The sequence below is a fragment of the Panthera pardus genome, unplaced genomic scaffold, assembly GCF_024362965.1.
Source record: "Panthera pardus isolate Hobbes unplaced genomic scaffold, ASM2436296v1 HiC_scaffold_10, whole genome shotgun sequence".
In the NCBI taxonomy this organism is placed as follows: Eukaryota; Metazoa; Chordata; class Mammalia; order Carnivora; family Felidae; genus Panthera; species Panthera pardus.
This window is the reverse complement of record NW_026526655.1, coordinates 38,649,110-38,662,085: the sequence shown is the minus strand read 5'-3', so window position 1 is coordinate 38,662,085 and position 12,976 is coordinate 38,649,110. Positions and strand designations below refer to the sequence as shown.

At 37.5% G+C, this 12,976-nt stretch overlaps 1 protein-coding gene across 9 annotated transcripts in view; it reads left to right on the top strand.

Moving 5' to 3' along the window:
* Positions 1-12,976, top strand: part of CCDC150 (coiled-coil domain containing 150) — a 96,679-nt gene that overhangs the window by 40,827 nt on the left and 42,876 nt on the right. For all 9 annotated transcript variants that reach the window (XR_002074798.2, XM_019428325.2, XM_019428328.2 and 6 more), the window contains one exon: positions 8,762-8,875. Coding sequence is in view for 8 of the 9 variants with exons in the window: in XM_019428325.2 (XP_019283870.2) it covers positions 8,762-8,875 (114 nt within the window). In the remaining variant the exon portion in view is untranslated. The remainder of the gene's footprint in view (positions 1-8,761; positions 8,876-12,976) is intronic.

The following is a 12,976-nucleotide window of genomic DNA, read 5'->3' as shown; positions in this document are numbered from 1 at the left end:
GTGAAACCATATGGTATCTGTCTTTCTCTGTATGGCTTATTTCACTTAGCATCACACTCTCCAGTTCCATCCACGTTGCTACAAAAGGCCATATTTCATTTTTTCTCATTGCCACATAGTATTCCATTGTGTATATAAACCACAATTTCTTTATCCATTCATCAGTTGATGAACATTTAGGCTCTTTCCATAATTTGGCTATTGTTGAGAGTGCTGCTATAAACATTGGGGTACAAGTGCCCCTATGCATCAGTACTCCTGTATCCCTTGGGTAAATTCCTAGCAGTGCTATTGCTGGGCCATAGGGTAGGTCTATTTTTAATTTTCTGAGGAACCTCCACACTGCTTTCCAGAGCGGCTACACCAGTTTGCATTCCCACCAACAGTGCAAGAGGGTTCCCGTTTCTCCACATCCTCTCCAGCATCTATAGTCTCCTGATTTGTTCATTTTGGCCACTCTGACTGGCGTGAGGTGATATCTGAGTGTGGTTTTGATTTGTATTTCCCTGATAAGGAGCGACGTTGAACATCTTTTCATGTGCCTGTTGGCCATCTGGATGTCTTCTTTAGAGAAGTGTCCATTCATGTTTTCTACCCATTTCTTCACTGGGTTATTTGTTTTTCGGGTGTGGAGTTTTGTGAGCTCTTTATAGATTTTGGATACTAGCCCTTTGTCCGATATGTCATTTGCAAATATCTTTTCCCATTCCGTTGGTTGCCTTTTAGTTTTGTTGGTTGTTTCCTTTGCTGTGCAGAAGCTTTTTATCTTCATAAGGTCCCAGCAATTCACTTTTGCTTTTACTTCCCTTGCCTTTGGGGACGTGTCGAGTAAGAGATTGCTATGGCTGAGGTCAGAGAGGTCTTTTCCTGCTTTCTCCTCTAAGGTTTTGATGGTTTCCTGTCTCACATTCAGGTCCTTTATCCATTTTGAGTTTGTTTTTGTGAATGGTGTGAGAAAGTGGTCTAGTTTCAACCTTCTGCATGTTGCTGTCCAGTTCTCCCAGCACCATTTGTTAAAGAGACTGTCTTTTTTCCATTGGATGTTCTTTCCTGCTTTGTCAAAGATGAGTTGGCCATATGTTTGTAACGTTTATTTATTTTTGAGACAGAGAGAGACAGAGCATGAACGGGGGAGGGGCAGAGAGAGGGAGACATAGAATCGGAAGCAGGCTCCAGGCTCTGAGCCATCAGCCCAGAGCCCAATGCGGGGCTCGAACCCACGGAGTGTGAGATCGTGACCTGAGTTGAAGTCGGACGCTTAACCGACTGAGCCACCCAGGCGCCCCTCAATATATTTTTTCTATATAAGAATGTGTCATCTGCAAATAGAGATAGTTTTATTTCTCCCTTTCATATTTTCCTGTCTTTTCTTTCTTTCTTCTTTTTTTTTTCCCCCTTGTGTAATTGCCTTGGATAGAATCTCCAATACAACACTGAATAGAAATGGTGAGAGCAGACAGACATCCTTGTCTTGTTCCTCATCTTGGGAAAGCTTTCAGTCTGTCACCATGAAGTATGATATTAGCTGTGGGCTTTTTCTAAACACCCTTTATCAGGATGAGGAAATTTCCTTCTATTCCTGGTTTGGAGAGTTTTTATCATGAAAGTATGTTGAATTTTGTCAATTGCATATTCTATGTCTATCAAGATAATCTTGTAGATTTTGTCCTTTATTACTATGGTATATTACATTGGTTGATTTCAAATATTGAACCAAGTTCTCATTTGGGGGATGAATTTTACTTGCTCATGATGTATAATCCTTTTATGTTGTTTCATTTGGCTTGCTTGTTGAGGATTTTTGAATTGTTATAAACAAGGGATATTGTTCTCTAGTTTTCTTGTGATGACTTTGGGTTTAGTATCCAGGCAATACTGGTCTCTTAAAATGATTTGGTAAGTGTTCCCACCCCTTCTATTTTTGGGAAGAGTTTTTGAGGCACTGGTGCTAATTCATCTTTAAATGTTTTATAAAATTCACCAGAAGCCATCTGGTTCTAGGTTTTTCTTTGTGGGGAATTTTTTGTTTTATTTGTTTTTAATTATTATTATTATTGATTCAATGACTTGTTAGAGATCTATTCACAATTCCCGCTTATTTTTTTAGTTAATTTCAATAGTTTTGGCCTTTCTAAGAATTTTACCATTTATCTAGGCTGTCTAATATATTGGCATACAATTGTTCATAGTAGCTCCTTTTCTTCATTTCTTTCAGTTCAATATAATGTTCCTTCTTTCATTCCTAACTTTAGTAATTTGGATCTTTCTTTCTCTCTCCTTTTTGCTTTCTTTCTTTTTTTTTTTTTGTTAATACAGTTTAAGGTTTGTCAATTTTGTTCATCTTTTCAAAGAACCAACTTTTGGTTTTACTGACTGTCTCTTATTTTTCTATTCTCTTGTTTCTGCTTTAATCCTCATTATTTTCTTCCTTCTGGTTGCTTGGGTTTAATTTGCTCTTTCTAGTTTTTTTAAGATAGCAGCTTAGGGGGCGCCTGGGTGGCTTAGTCAGTTAAGCGTCCGACTTTGGCTCAGGTCATGATCTCGCGGTCCGTGAGTTCGAGCCCCGCGTCGGGCTCTGTGCTGACCACTCAGAGCCTGGAGCCTGTTTCAGATTCTGTGTCTCCCTCTCTCTCTGACCCTCCCCTGTTCATGCTCTGTCTCTCTCTGTCTCAAAAATAAATAAACGTTAAAAAAAAAATTAAAAAAAAAATAAGATAGCAGCTTAGGTTGTTGGTTTATTTTTTTCTTTTTTAACATAGTTTTCTACAGCTATAAATTTCCCTTTAAGCGCTGCTTTAGCTGCATACCGTACATTTTGTCGTGTTTTCATTTTCATTCATCCCAAAGTATTAACTACTTTTGTGATTTGATTTTTGGCTAATTGGTTATTTACAAGTTTTTTGTTTAATTTTCTCATATATGTGACTTTCCCAAATTTCCTTCTTCTATTAATCTCTAATTTTATTTCATTATGGTTGGAGAACACACTTTATATAATTCCAGTCCTTTCAGATTTATTGAGAGTTGTCCTGTGGCCTAACATGGTACATTGTGGAGAATGTTGCAATTGCAATTGAGAAAAATACTCAAAAATTGAGTATTCTGCTATTGTTGGGAAGAGTGTTCTATAGATGTCCAGTTGCTTTATAGTGTTGTTAAAGTCATCTGTCTCCTCTATGATCTTCTAATTGTTCTGTTCATTATTGAAAGTGGGATATTGAAGTCGCCAGCTATGTTGAATCATTTATTTCTCTCTTCACTTCTATTAGTTTTTGCTTCATTTGTATTGGGACTCTGTTGTTGTTAGAGGCATATATATTTATAAATGTTATATCTTGATGGACTGACCGTTTTTTCAATATATAATATCTCTCTTAGGCTCTTAGACCCAATTCTAACACAGCAGGGGTGCCCCCCCACCCCACAACACTGAGCAGTTTTTGGATACCAGCAGGGTGTCTGAGAATTCAACTCAATTCTTACAGTGTCTACCCAGAGATAGCATTAGATTTCACAGATTATGGGTTCAGTCCTACAAGACTTCTCCCACCCCTGACCTCCCACTTCAGATGCCACTCATGAGCTCCAGGCTCTTGTGCTTCGGACCTATTGACTATAGATTGGAAGTTCCAACAACCTTCTCCTTAGATTCTTTTAATTTGCAAGAGTGGCTTACAGTATTCGGGGAAACGTGCTTACTAGTTTATTAAAGGATATGATAAATGATACAAATCAACAGCCAGATGAAGAAATACATAGGGTGAGGTATGGAAAAAGGACAACAAGTTTCTATGCCCTCTCTAGGCATACCACTCTCTCCAATTTCCATGTATTCACCAACTCAGGAGCTCTTGGAACCCAGTCCTTTGGGGGTTTCATAGAGGCTTCACTGCACAGTTATGATTGACTAGGTCATTGGCCATTGGATGATTCATTCTTCAGCCCTCTTTCCTCCCTGGAGGTTAGGGACGAGGACTGGAAAGGTCCAACCCCCTAATCACTTGGTTGGTCCTCCTGGCAATCAGCCCCCACCCTTGGGTGGGGTTCAAAAGTTTCCTTCTTTATTAACAGGACACCCATTTCACCATTATGGCTCTGAAATGTTTTCAGGGAACTGTGGATGAAGACCACATATATCTGAGAAATGTATTTTGGTCACCTGAAAGACCAAACATATTTCTTTTTTTTAATTTTTTTAATTTTTTTCAAACATATTTCTTATAAACCATTATATTATACTAGTCTTCTTTGTCTCACACATTTTTTGTCTTAACGTAGTTTTGTCTGATGTTAATATAGCTCCTTCAGCTCTTTTCAGGTTATTGTTTACATGATATACCTTTTTCCATTGTTTTACTTTCAACCCATTTGTGTCTTTGAATCTAAAGTGTGTCTCTTATAAATAGCATACAGTTGGATCTTTTAAAAAATGCATTCTGCCTATCTCTGCTTTTTTTGGTGGAGTGTTTAATCTTTTTATATTTAACATAATTACTGATAAGATAGGATTTACATTTGCTACTTTACTCTTTGTTTTTTATGTCTTATATGCTTTTTGTTCCTGTCTCCATTACTGTCTTTTTCTGTGTTAAGTAGATATTTCTGGTGCACTATTTTAATTCTCTTATTCTTTCTTTTACTGTATATTTTTGCATTATGGGTAACCAAGAAAGTTACAAACAAAAAAATACGTATACAAACACCTTTTAGGGGTGTCTGGGTGGCTCAGTCAGTTAAGCGCCTAACTTGATTTCAGCCCAGGTCATGATGTCACGGTTCATGAGATCAAGCCCTGTGTCAGGCTCTGCACTGACAGCGCAGAGTCTACTTGGGATTCTCTCTCTCCCTTTCTCTCTCAAAATAAATAAACATTTAAAAACCAAAACAAGAAAACACTCTTTTATATATACCTATATTGCTACCTTTATTGTAGCAGCTGTACGATTTATTTCTTTATGTGAATTTCAGTTATTATCTAATCCCTTTTTATTTCAACTTGAAGAACTCTCTCTCGTGTTTCTTCTAGGACATTTTTTTCTAGCCCCATAGCCCACCAGAGAGTGGACCCTGGTCCAGACCTACACAGTTTTCATTGAGATTAAAGAGAATTGAGCAATCTCTATCAAAATAACACCAGCATTGTTCACAGAGCTAGAAAAAAACAATCCTAAAGTGTGTACGGAACCAGAAAAGACCCCAAATGGCCAAAGTAAATCTTGAAAAAGAAAACCAAAGCTGGAGGCATCACAATCCCGGACTTCAAGCTGTATTACAAAGCTATAATCATCAAGACAGTATGGTACTGGCACAAAAACAGACACTCAGTGGAACAGAATAGAGAACCTAGAAATGTGCCCACAAACATATAGCTGACTAATCTTTGACCACGCAGGAAAGAATATCTTCAGAAAATGGTACTGGGAAAATGGACAGTGACATGCCAAAAAATGAACCTGGACCACTTTCTTATACCATACACAAAAATACACTCAAAATGGTTGAAAGACCTGAACATAAGACAGGAAGCCATGAAAATCTTAGAGGAGAAAGCAGGCAAAAACCTCTTTGAACTTGGCTGCAGCAACCTCTTACTTAACAGATCTCTGGAGGCCAGGGAAACAAAAGCAAAAATGAACTATTGGGGCTTCATCAAAATAAAAGTTTCTGCACAGTGAAGGAAACAATCAGCAAAACTAAAAGGCAACTGATGGAATGGGAGAATATATTTGCAAGTGACTTATCAGATAAAGGGTTAGTATCCAAAATCTATAGAGAACTTACCAAATTCAACACCTCAAAAACAAATAATCCAGTGAAGAAATGGGCAAAAGACATGAATAGACACTTCTCCAAAGAAGACATCCAAATGGCCAACCGACACCTGAAAAAATGCTCAACATCACTCATCATCAGGGAAGTACAAATCAAAACCACACTGAGATACCACCTCATACCTGTCAGAGTAACTAACATTAACAACTCAGGCAACAACAGATGTTGGCAAAGATGCAAAGAAAGAGGATCTCTTTTGCACTGCTGGTGGGAATGTAAACTGGTGCAGCCACTCTGGAACATAGTATGGGGGTCCCTCAAAAAATTAAAAATAGAACTACCCTACGACCCAGCAGTTGCACTACTAGGTATTTATCCATGGGATACAGTTGTGCTGTTTCAGAGGGACACATGCACCCCCATGTTTATAGCAGCACTATCAACAATAGCGAAAGTATGGAAAGAGCCCAAATGTCCATCGATGGATAAATGGATAAAGAAGATGTGGTGTATATATATACAATGGAGTATTACTTGGCAATCAAAAAGAACGAAATCTTGCCATTTGCAACTACATGGATTGAACTGGAGGGTATTATGCTAAGTGAAATTAGCCAGAGAAAGACAAAAATCATATGACTTCACTCATATGAGGACTTTAAGAGACAAAACAGATGAACATAAGGGAAGGGAAACAAAAATAATATAAAAACAGGGAGGAGGACAAAACAGAAGAGACTCATAAATATGGAGAACAAACTGAGGGTTACTGGAGGGATTGTGAGAGGGAGGATGGGCTAAATGGGTAAGGGGCACTAAGGAATCTAATCCTGAAATCGTTGTACCATATGCTAACTAATTTGGATGTAAATATTAAAAAATAAAAAATAAAATTAAAAAAAAATAGAACTACCCTGCAACCCAGCAATTGCACTACTAGATATTTAACCAAGGGTACAGGTGTGCTGTTTTGAAGGGGCACATGCACCTGATGTTTATAGCAGTGGTATCGACAATAGCCAAAGTATGGAAAGAACCCAGATGTCCATCGATGGATGAATGGATAAAGAAGATGTGCTATGTGTACACAATGGAGTATTACTCAGCAATCAAAAAGAATGAAATCTTGCCACTTGCAACTACGTGGATGAAACTATGCTAAGCGAAATTAGAGAAAGACAAACATACGATATCACTCATATGAGGAATTTAAGATACAAAGCCAATGAACATAAGGGAAGGGAAGCAAAAATAATATAAAAACAGGGAGGGAGACAAAACATAAAAGACTCTTAATTATAGAGAACAAACAGGGTTGCTCGAGAGGTTTGGGAGGGGAGTTGGGCTAAATGGGTAAGGGGCATTAAAGAATCTACTTCTGAAATCATTGTTGCACTATATGCTAACTAACTTGGATATAAATTAAAAAACAAATGAATTACAAGAAAAAAGAATTGACATTTTAGCAATATTGAATCTCATACATGAACATGACATATCTCTCCATTTTATTTAGGTTTTTAATTTCTCTTATCAGTATTTTGTTTTGAGCATATTAAACATTGGACATATTTTAGATTTGTACCAAATAATTTCATGGGTTTTGGTACTATTACAAATGGTACACTTTTAAGAAATATCAATTTCCAATTGTTTGTTGCTAGTATATAAAAATACAATAGAGTTGCATCCTCATATCCTTCAACCTTACTGAAGTCACTTATTCTAGTATCTTTTTTGTAAATTTTTTGGGATTTCCTATGTAGGCAATCATATTTGTTATAAGTAGAGATTTTTATTTCTCCATTTCCAATCTCTATGCCTTCTATACTTTTTCTTACCTTATTGCTGATAAGGTGCAGATATCCTTGCTTTTTTCCCAGTGTTACAGAGAAACATTCAGGTCTTTCACTTTTAAGATATTAATTGTAGGGGCTCCTGGGTGGCTCAGTCAGATGGGCATCTGACTTTGGCTCAGGTCATGATCTTACAGCTCGTGAGCTCAAGCCCCGTGTCCAGCTCTGTGCTGGCGGCTTGGCGCCTGCTTTGGATTCTGTGTCTCCCTCTTTTCTGCCCCTCCCATGCTCACACTTTGTCTCTCTCTCTCGGTCTCTCTCTCTCTCCCCTTCAAAAATTAAATAAACATTAAAAAAATTTTAATAAATGATATTAATTGTAGGTGTTTTATAGATACACTTGATCAGGTAGAGATGGTTCCCTTTCCAGATTGCTGAGTTTTTATCATAAATGTTGAATTTTGTGAAATGCTTTTTCTGCATCTATATAAATTGCCATTATAGTTTTTCTTCTATATATTATAGTCTACTAATTAATTTCGGGTGTTCAACAAGGTTTGTATTACTGGGATAAACTTGGTCCTGGTTTGTTATCCTTTTTATATATTGTAGGATTCATTTTACTAGTATTTTTGAGGAGGCCTTCTGCATCTGTATTCATTAGCTTAAATTAATATTTAAGTAAATATCAAGTACCAGAAGGACTTCTACTTCTAGTATATGTGAATTAGGTAATTTGTCACAATCCTCCTTCTGAAGACTAGAAAAGCTGAAAAAATGTAAAAGAAAAGGAAAAAAAGTTTAAAAGAACTCTCAGAGCTGTCAGACTACAAATCCCTGCATTTAGACACAGGGTAACATGTTCATACAATAACTGCTATCTTACAATTACAAATGTCATTTAAAAAAATTTTTTTAATGTTTGCTTATTTTTGAGAGAGACAGAGCTTGAGCAGGGGAGGGGCAGAGAGAGAGGGAGACACAGAATCCAAAGCAGGCACCAGGCTCTGAGCTGTCAGCAAAGAGCCTGACGCGGGGCTCAAACCCACGGACCGTGAGATCATGACCTGAGCCGATGTCAGACACCCAACCAACTGAGCCACCCAGGCTCCCCACAAATGTCATTTTAAAAGCAAGATAATGCTTTTGGATCTGGCATAAATAGATTTCTTTTCTCCTTTTGTGTTTCAAAGGTAGACATAAATACATTGACCCACAACCTACAGACTCTAGAGGAAAAGAATAAGCACCTGTCAGAACAAATGGCTTCCCTAGAACTTCAGCAAGTCCCTTCTGATTACAATGAGGTGGGTATATAAAGGTCAGTCTAAATTAGGAATTAATGACTAGTGTGTTTTAAAAAATCAGAAGTTAGGGGCGCCTGGGTGGCTCAGTCGGTTAAGCGGCCGACTTCGGCTCAGGTCATGATCTCGCGGTCTGTGAGTTTGAGCCCCGCATCGGGCTCTGTGCTGACAGCTCAGAGCCTGGAGCCTGTTTCAGATTCTGTGCCTCCCTCTCTCTGACCCTCCCCTGTTCTTGCTCTGTCTCTCCCTGTCTCAAAAATAAATAAAACGTTAAAAAAAAAAATTTAAAATAAAAAATCAGAAGTTAGGAGATGGATTTTCTTCATTTGTGTTTTAATAATTATCATTTAGTCCTGAATAACTTGGGCTGACTATGGCAGAGAGCCCTACAAGTGCTCAAACAGTAAAAGATTAATAAAACAAGAATTTAAGGCTGCTAATAAACATCTGCCTCCACAGATGATCTATAATACTGAAAAGCATGAATATTTCTAATGTTTTAAAATACTTCCTATTCCATAAATTATGAGGCAGAAGGCTGTATTTTTCTTTTGCTTTTTTGACATTTCCATTAGGCAATCAGTAATAAGTACGATTTCTAAAAGCTGTTTGACACAGTCAGTGCAATACAAATAAATGGTAGAGTTTAGACCATCTCTAAGTGGAGGATATTTAAAGAGATTCTCATTCTGTTAAGCAGCTAGTAAGTTTCCTGTGTGCTTTTGAGTACTTGAAAAAGAATTAGTTACTGCTTCTATAACATGCAAATCACCTTTGAAAACTGCATAGAAGACCCTGGTGTGAGTCTGTCTTGATCTGAGTTAAATTCTTTCAGACTCTGTCATAAGCTGCACATTACTTCAATTGTGAAATCCTAGAGAATAATCTAATACATTTTCATGGCCTTAGAGCCAGACGGCCGGCATTTCAATTTTGGCTATGACCTCGAGTATGAGCCTTAACCTCTCTGAGCCTCAGTTTCTTAATCTGTCAAAGTGGGGGAAGTAATACCATTATTAGGAGGTTGTTGGAGGATTTAGTAAGTTAACATTAAAGCATGTAGCAGATAACTAACATTTATTGAATTTTTAGTATTTGAACTGTCCCAGAAAAAAGGCTTTTAAGTTCCTCTTATAGCAACAAGGTGCATTAGCTCTAGCTCCTGGTACTATCTCAGACCAACCCTCCCTTCCCAAGATTAAAGATTTATCCATGTCCTCTGCTTGTTGGCCATGTATCAGCTAGACTTATCAGCCTACTGGCTCCTGGTCTTTCTGGAAGACTACATCTCAGTCTCTCTGATTCTTTCAGTGCCCCCCTGCCAGTGAGTAGGCCTGTGGCCTTACCCTATTAGTGACTTTGACAGATCCTGCTAATGATTTTGTCAGTGTTGATTCTTGCTTTCTCACCACACCTCTTAAGGTCTCCCAATGATAAACCACACCTCAGGTCCAGCTTGTAGTTCTGTCTCCACATAGAATTTTCTCTGACCAGGCCTGCCTGGAAGTCCTCCAGTTGGCTGTATGAGTCTTGAGAAATGAGGTTGAGATGTCAGTATTTGTTTGGTTTTTAATCTCAGCAATATCATTAAACTTATCACCGTTCAGTGCTGGCAGTGTATGTTTGTTCTTTGGGAATTCACACTTGAAATTCTCAATACGAGTTACCTTTCTAGTATAATCTGTTACTGGTTTTTGGAGATATGCTTATGAGTGTATGTTGTGTAGGCCACACCACAGATTTGAAGTTAGACCTGGTTTCGACCCTCAAGGTTCCATTTACTGTGTGGCCTGGGCAGGGCTTAAACCCTATGGCCCTTGGGGCTAAGGAGATCTCCCTTAATCACAGCACACTGTGTCTGCACATATCAAAATGGTAGCTTTGTGAATTAGAAATTGACCTGTTGATGCATCTGCCTTCACTGTCTTCTAATGCAAGAGCCATAGTTACTCATCTTTACACTCCCTTGCCTAGCATAGCACCTAATACATAATAGGTATTTAAAAATTTTTTTTTAGTTTTTTAATGTTTATTTATTCTTGAAGGAGAGAGACAGAATGAGAGTGGGGGAGGAGCAGAGAGAGAGGAGACACAGAATTCTAAGCAGGCTCCAGGCTCTGAGCTGTCAGAACAATCTGTGAGATCATGACTTGAGTGAAGTCAGTCGCCCAACCGACTGAACCACCCAGGCACTCCCATAATAGGTATTTTAGAAAGATTTAGTAGAACACAAGGAGGGTCACGTCTGTCTTACCAGTGCATGAGGATTAAATATCATATTGTGCGTAAAGTACCCATCACAGTGCCTAGCATACTTAATACATGTATAAACATTATTCTCTTTTCTTCTTCACACCAATTTTGGGCTTATTTTTATTATTTCAGCCTTAATGATGGTATAATTTAAGTCTATTACTATAGTCAGTTATGCAGGGAACCACAGTGAGAAATGATCCAAATGGATTTTTTTTTTTAAGCTGAGTGCATAGCCCGACATGGGGCTCAATCCCACGAACTGTGAGATCATGACCTGATTTGAAAGCAAGAGTCTGATGGAGCCACCCGGGTGCCCCTTCTTTTGGATTTGAAACATACATTTTCAAACAGTAGCACTAGACAGAAGTATAGTTCCCTATGCAACCAGGACTTCAATGATTTGAAATTAAACCGTGAATTAAATGTAGTATTTCTTACAACTAGGATGACATTCAGTGCACACTCATGTAGGTGTCCAAGTTGGCTCAGTTTGCTGTGGCCCATGCAAACCAGTTGTTAAATATTTTGAATAAAATCCCTGCATACAGGGGTGCCTGTCTTAGTAGAGCATGCAACTCAATCTCAAGGTTGTGAGTTTGAACCCTCACTTTGGGTGTGGAGATTACTTAAAAATAAAATCTTCAGAAAACTCCCTGCTTACAATCTGCTCATAAAATAGCTTTATCAAGATGCTAGTATCTTTTGGTTTCATGTATTCCTCTAATAGCCTTCTAACTTTCACAGCTCATCTTAATTTTAAAAATGATTTTAGAAATCATTTTGTGGCTTACAATTGATCCTTGTCAACCTACCTTTTATTTCTTAAGATAATTTTATGTTTGCTTCCTGCTTTTCCAAGGAGTGATATCTTTGTATATCAGTTAAAATGCATATTCTAACAATTAGCATTTTTCTTGGTATTCTAATTCTCAAGTGATTCTCCAATTTCTCTTTTGCTTGCATATTAATGGTCTTTTTAGTATATTGCCAAGATTTTTTATGCAAAGGTTAATCTCTGGCCTTCCACAACTTGGAATCTGAGATATTCACTCATTTAAGTGCTCCCTAATTTCTGGTCTTCCGTTGATTCTCTTAAATATAAGCCCTATTTAAATAATCTGGACACAATAATTTAAACTACTGCTTTAACATCTGCTTTCCCTTAGCAACTGGAACAACTGGAACAATTTCTTTTCTGTTTGTTGTGAATTTAAATAAGTGACCTTGTGTCAAATATCACATTTTGATTTTGCTTAGACAGTTTACACTATCACTGCGTTAACATTCTCTTAGGTGATCAACAAAGAGGAAATCATTTTTAAAGTATATTTAAAAGATTAATGGAATTTCTTTATGCCTTTGCCTAAAAGAGGGAACTTTGTTGAGGTAAAAAGCGCCATTATTTAAAAAATTCCTGGACATCTTTTATAAGAGACCCAGATCATTTAAGTTACTGCGAAAAAAAAAAAGACTTCATATTCCAAGAAGACAAGCAAAGTTATCTTTGAGTGTTTGTTATAGCTAGCATATTTTAGGTTTAAATCTAGCTCTTGGTATTTTATATTGCACTTTATAGCACATGGGGCACCTCAATTTATAGAACTTAGAACTGAATTTTAAATACCTATGCTTTTGTGGTTATGGTATAGTTTTGTTTTTGTAATATCATTGGCCATCCTTGTTTATTTTGCTGAAGACTTGGTCAGAACATTATCCCAAATGTTGTGTTCATGGAATGTTTTTACCTCATAGTTTCCAAAATAGAAAGTATTGTGGGAAAGGGGGACTGTATGTGTTACACTGACAGAAAATTAATTGATGATTAATTTTATGGTAATATGTTCTAAC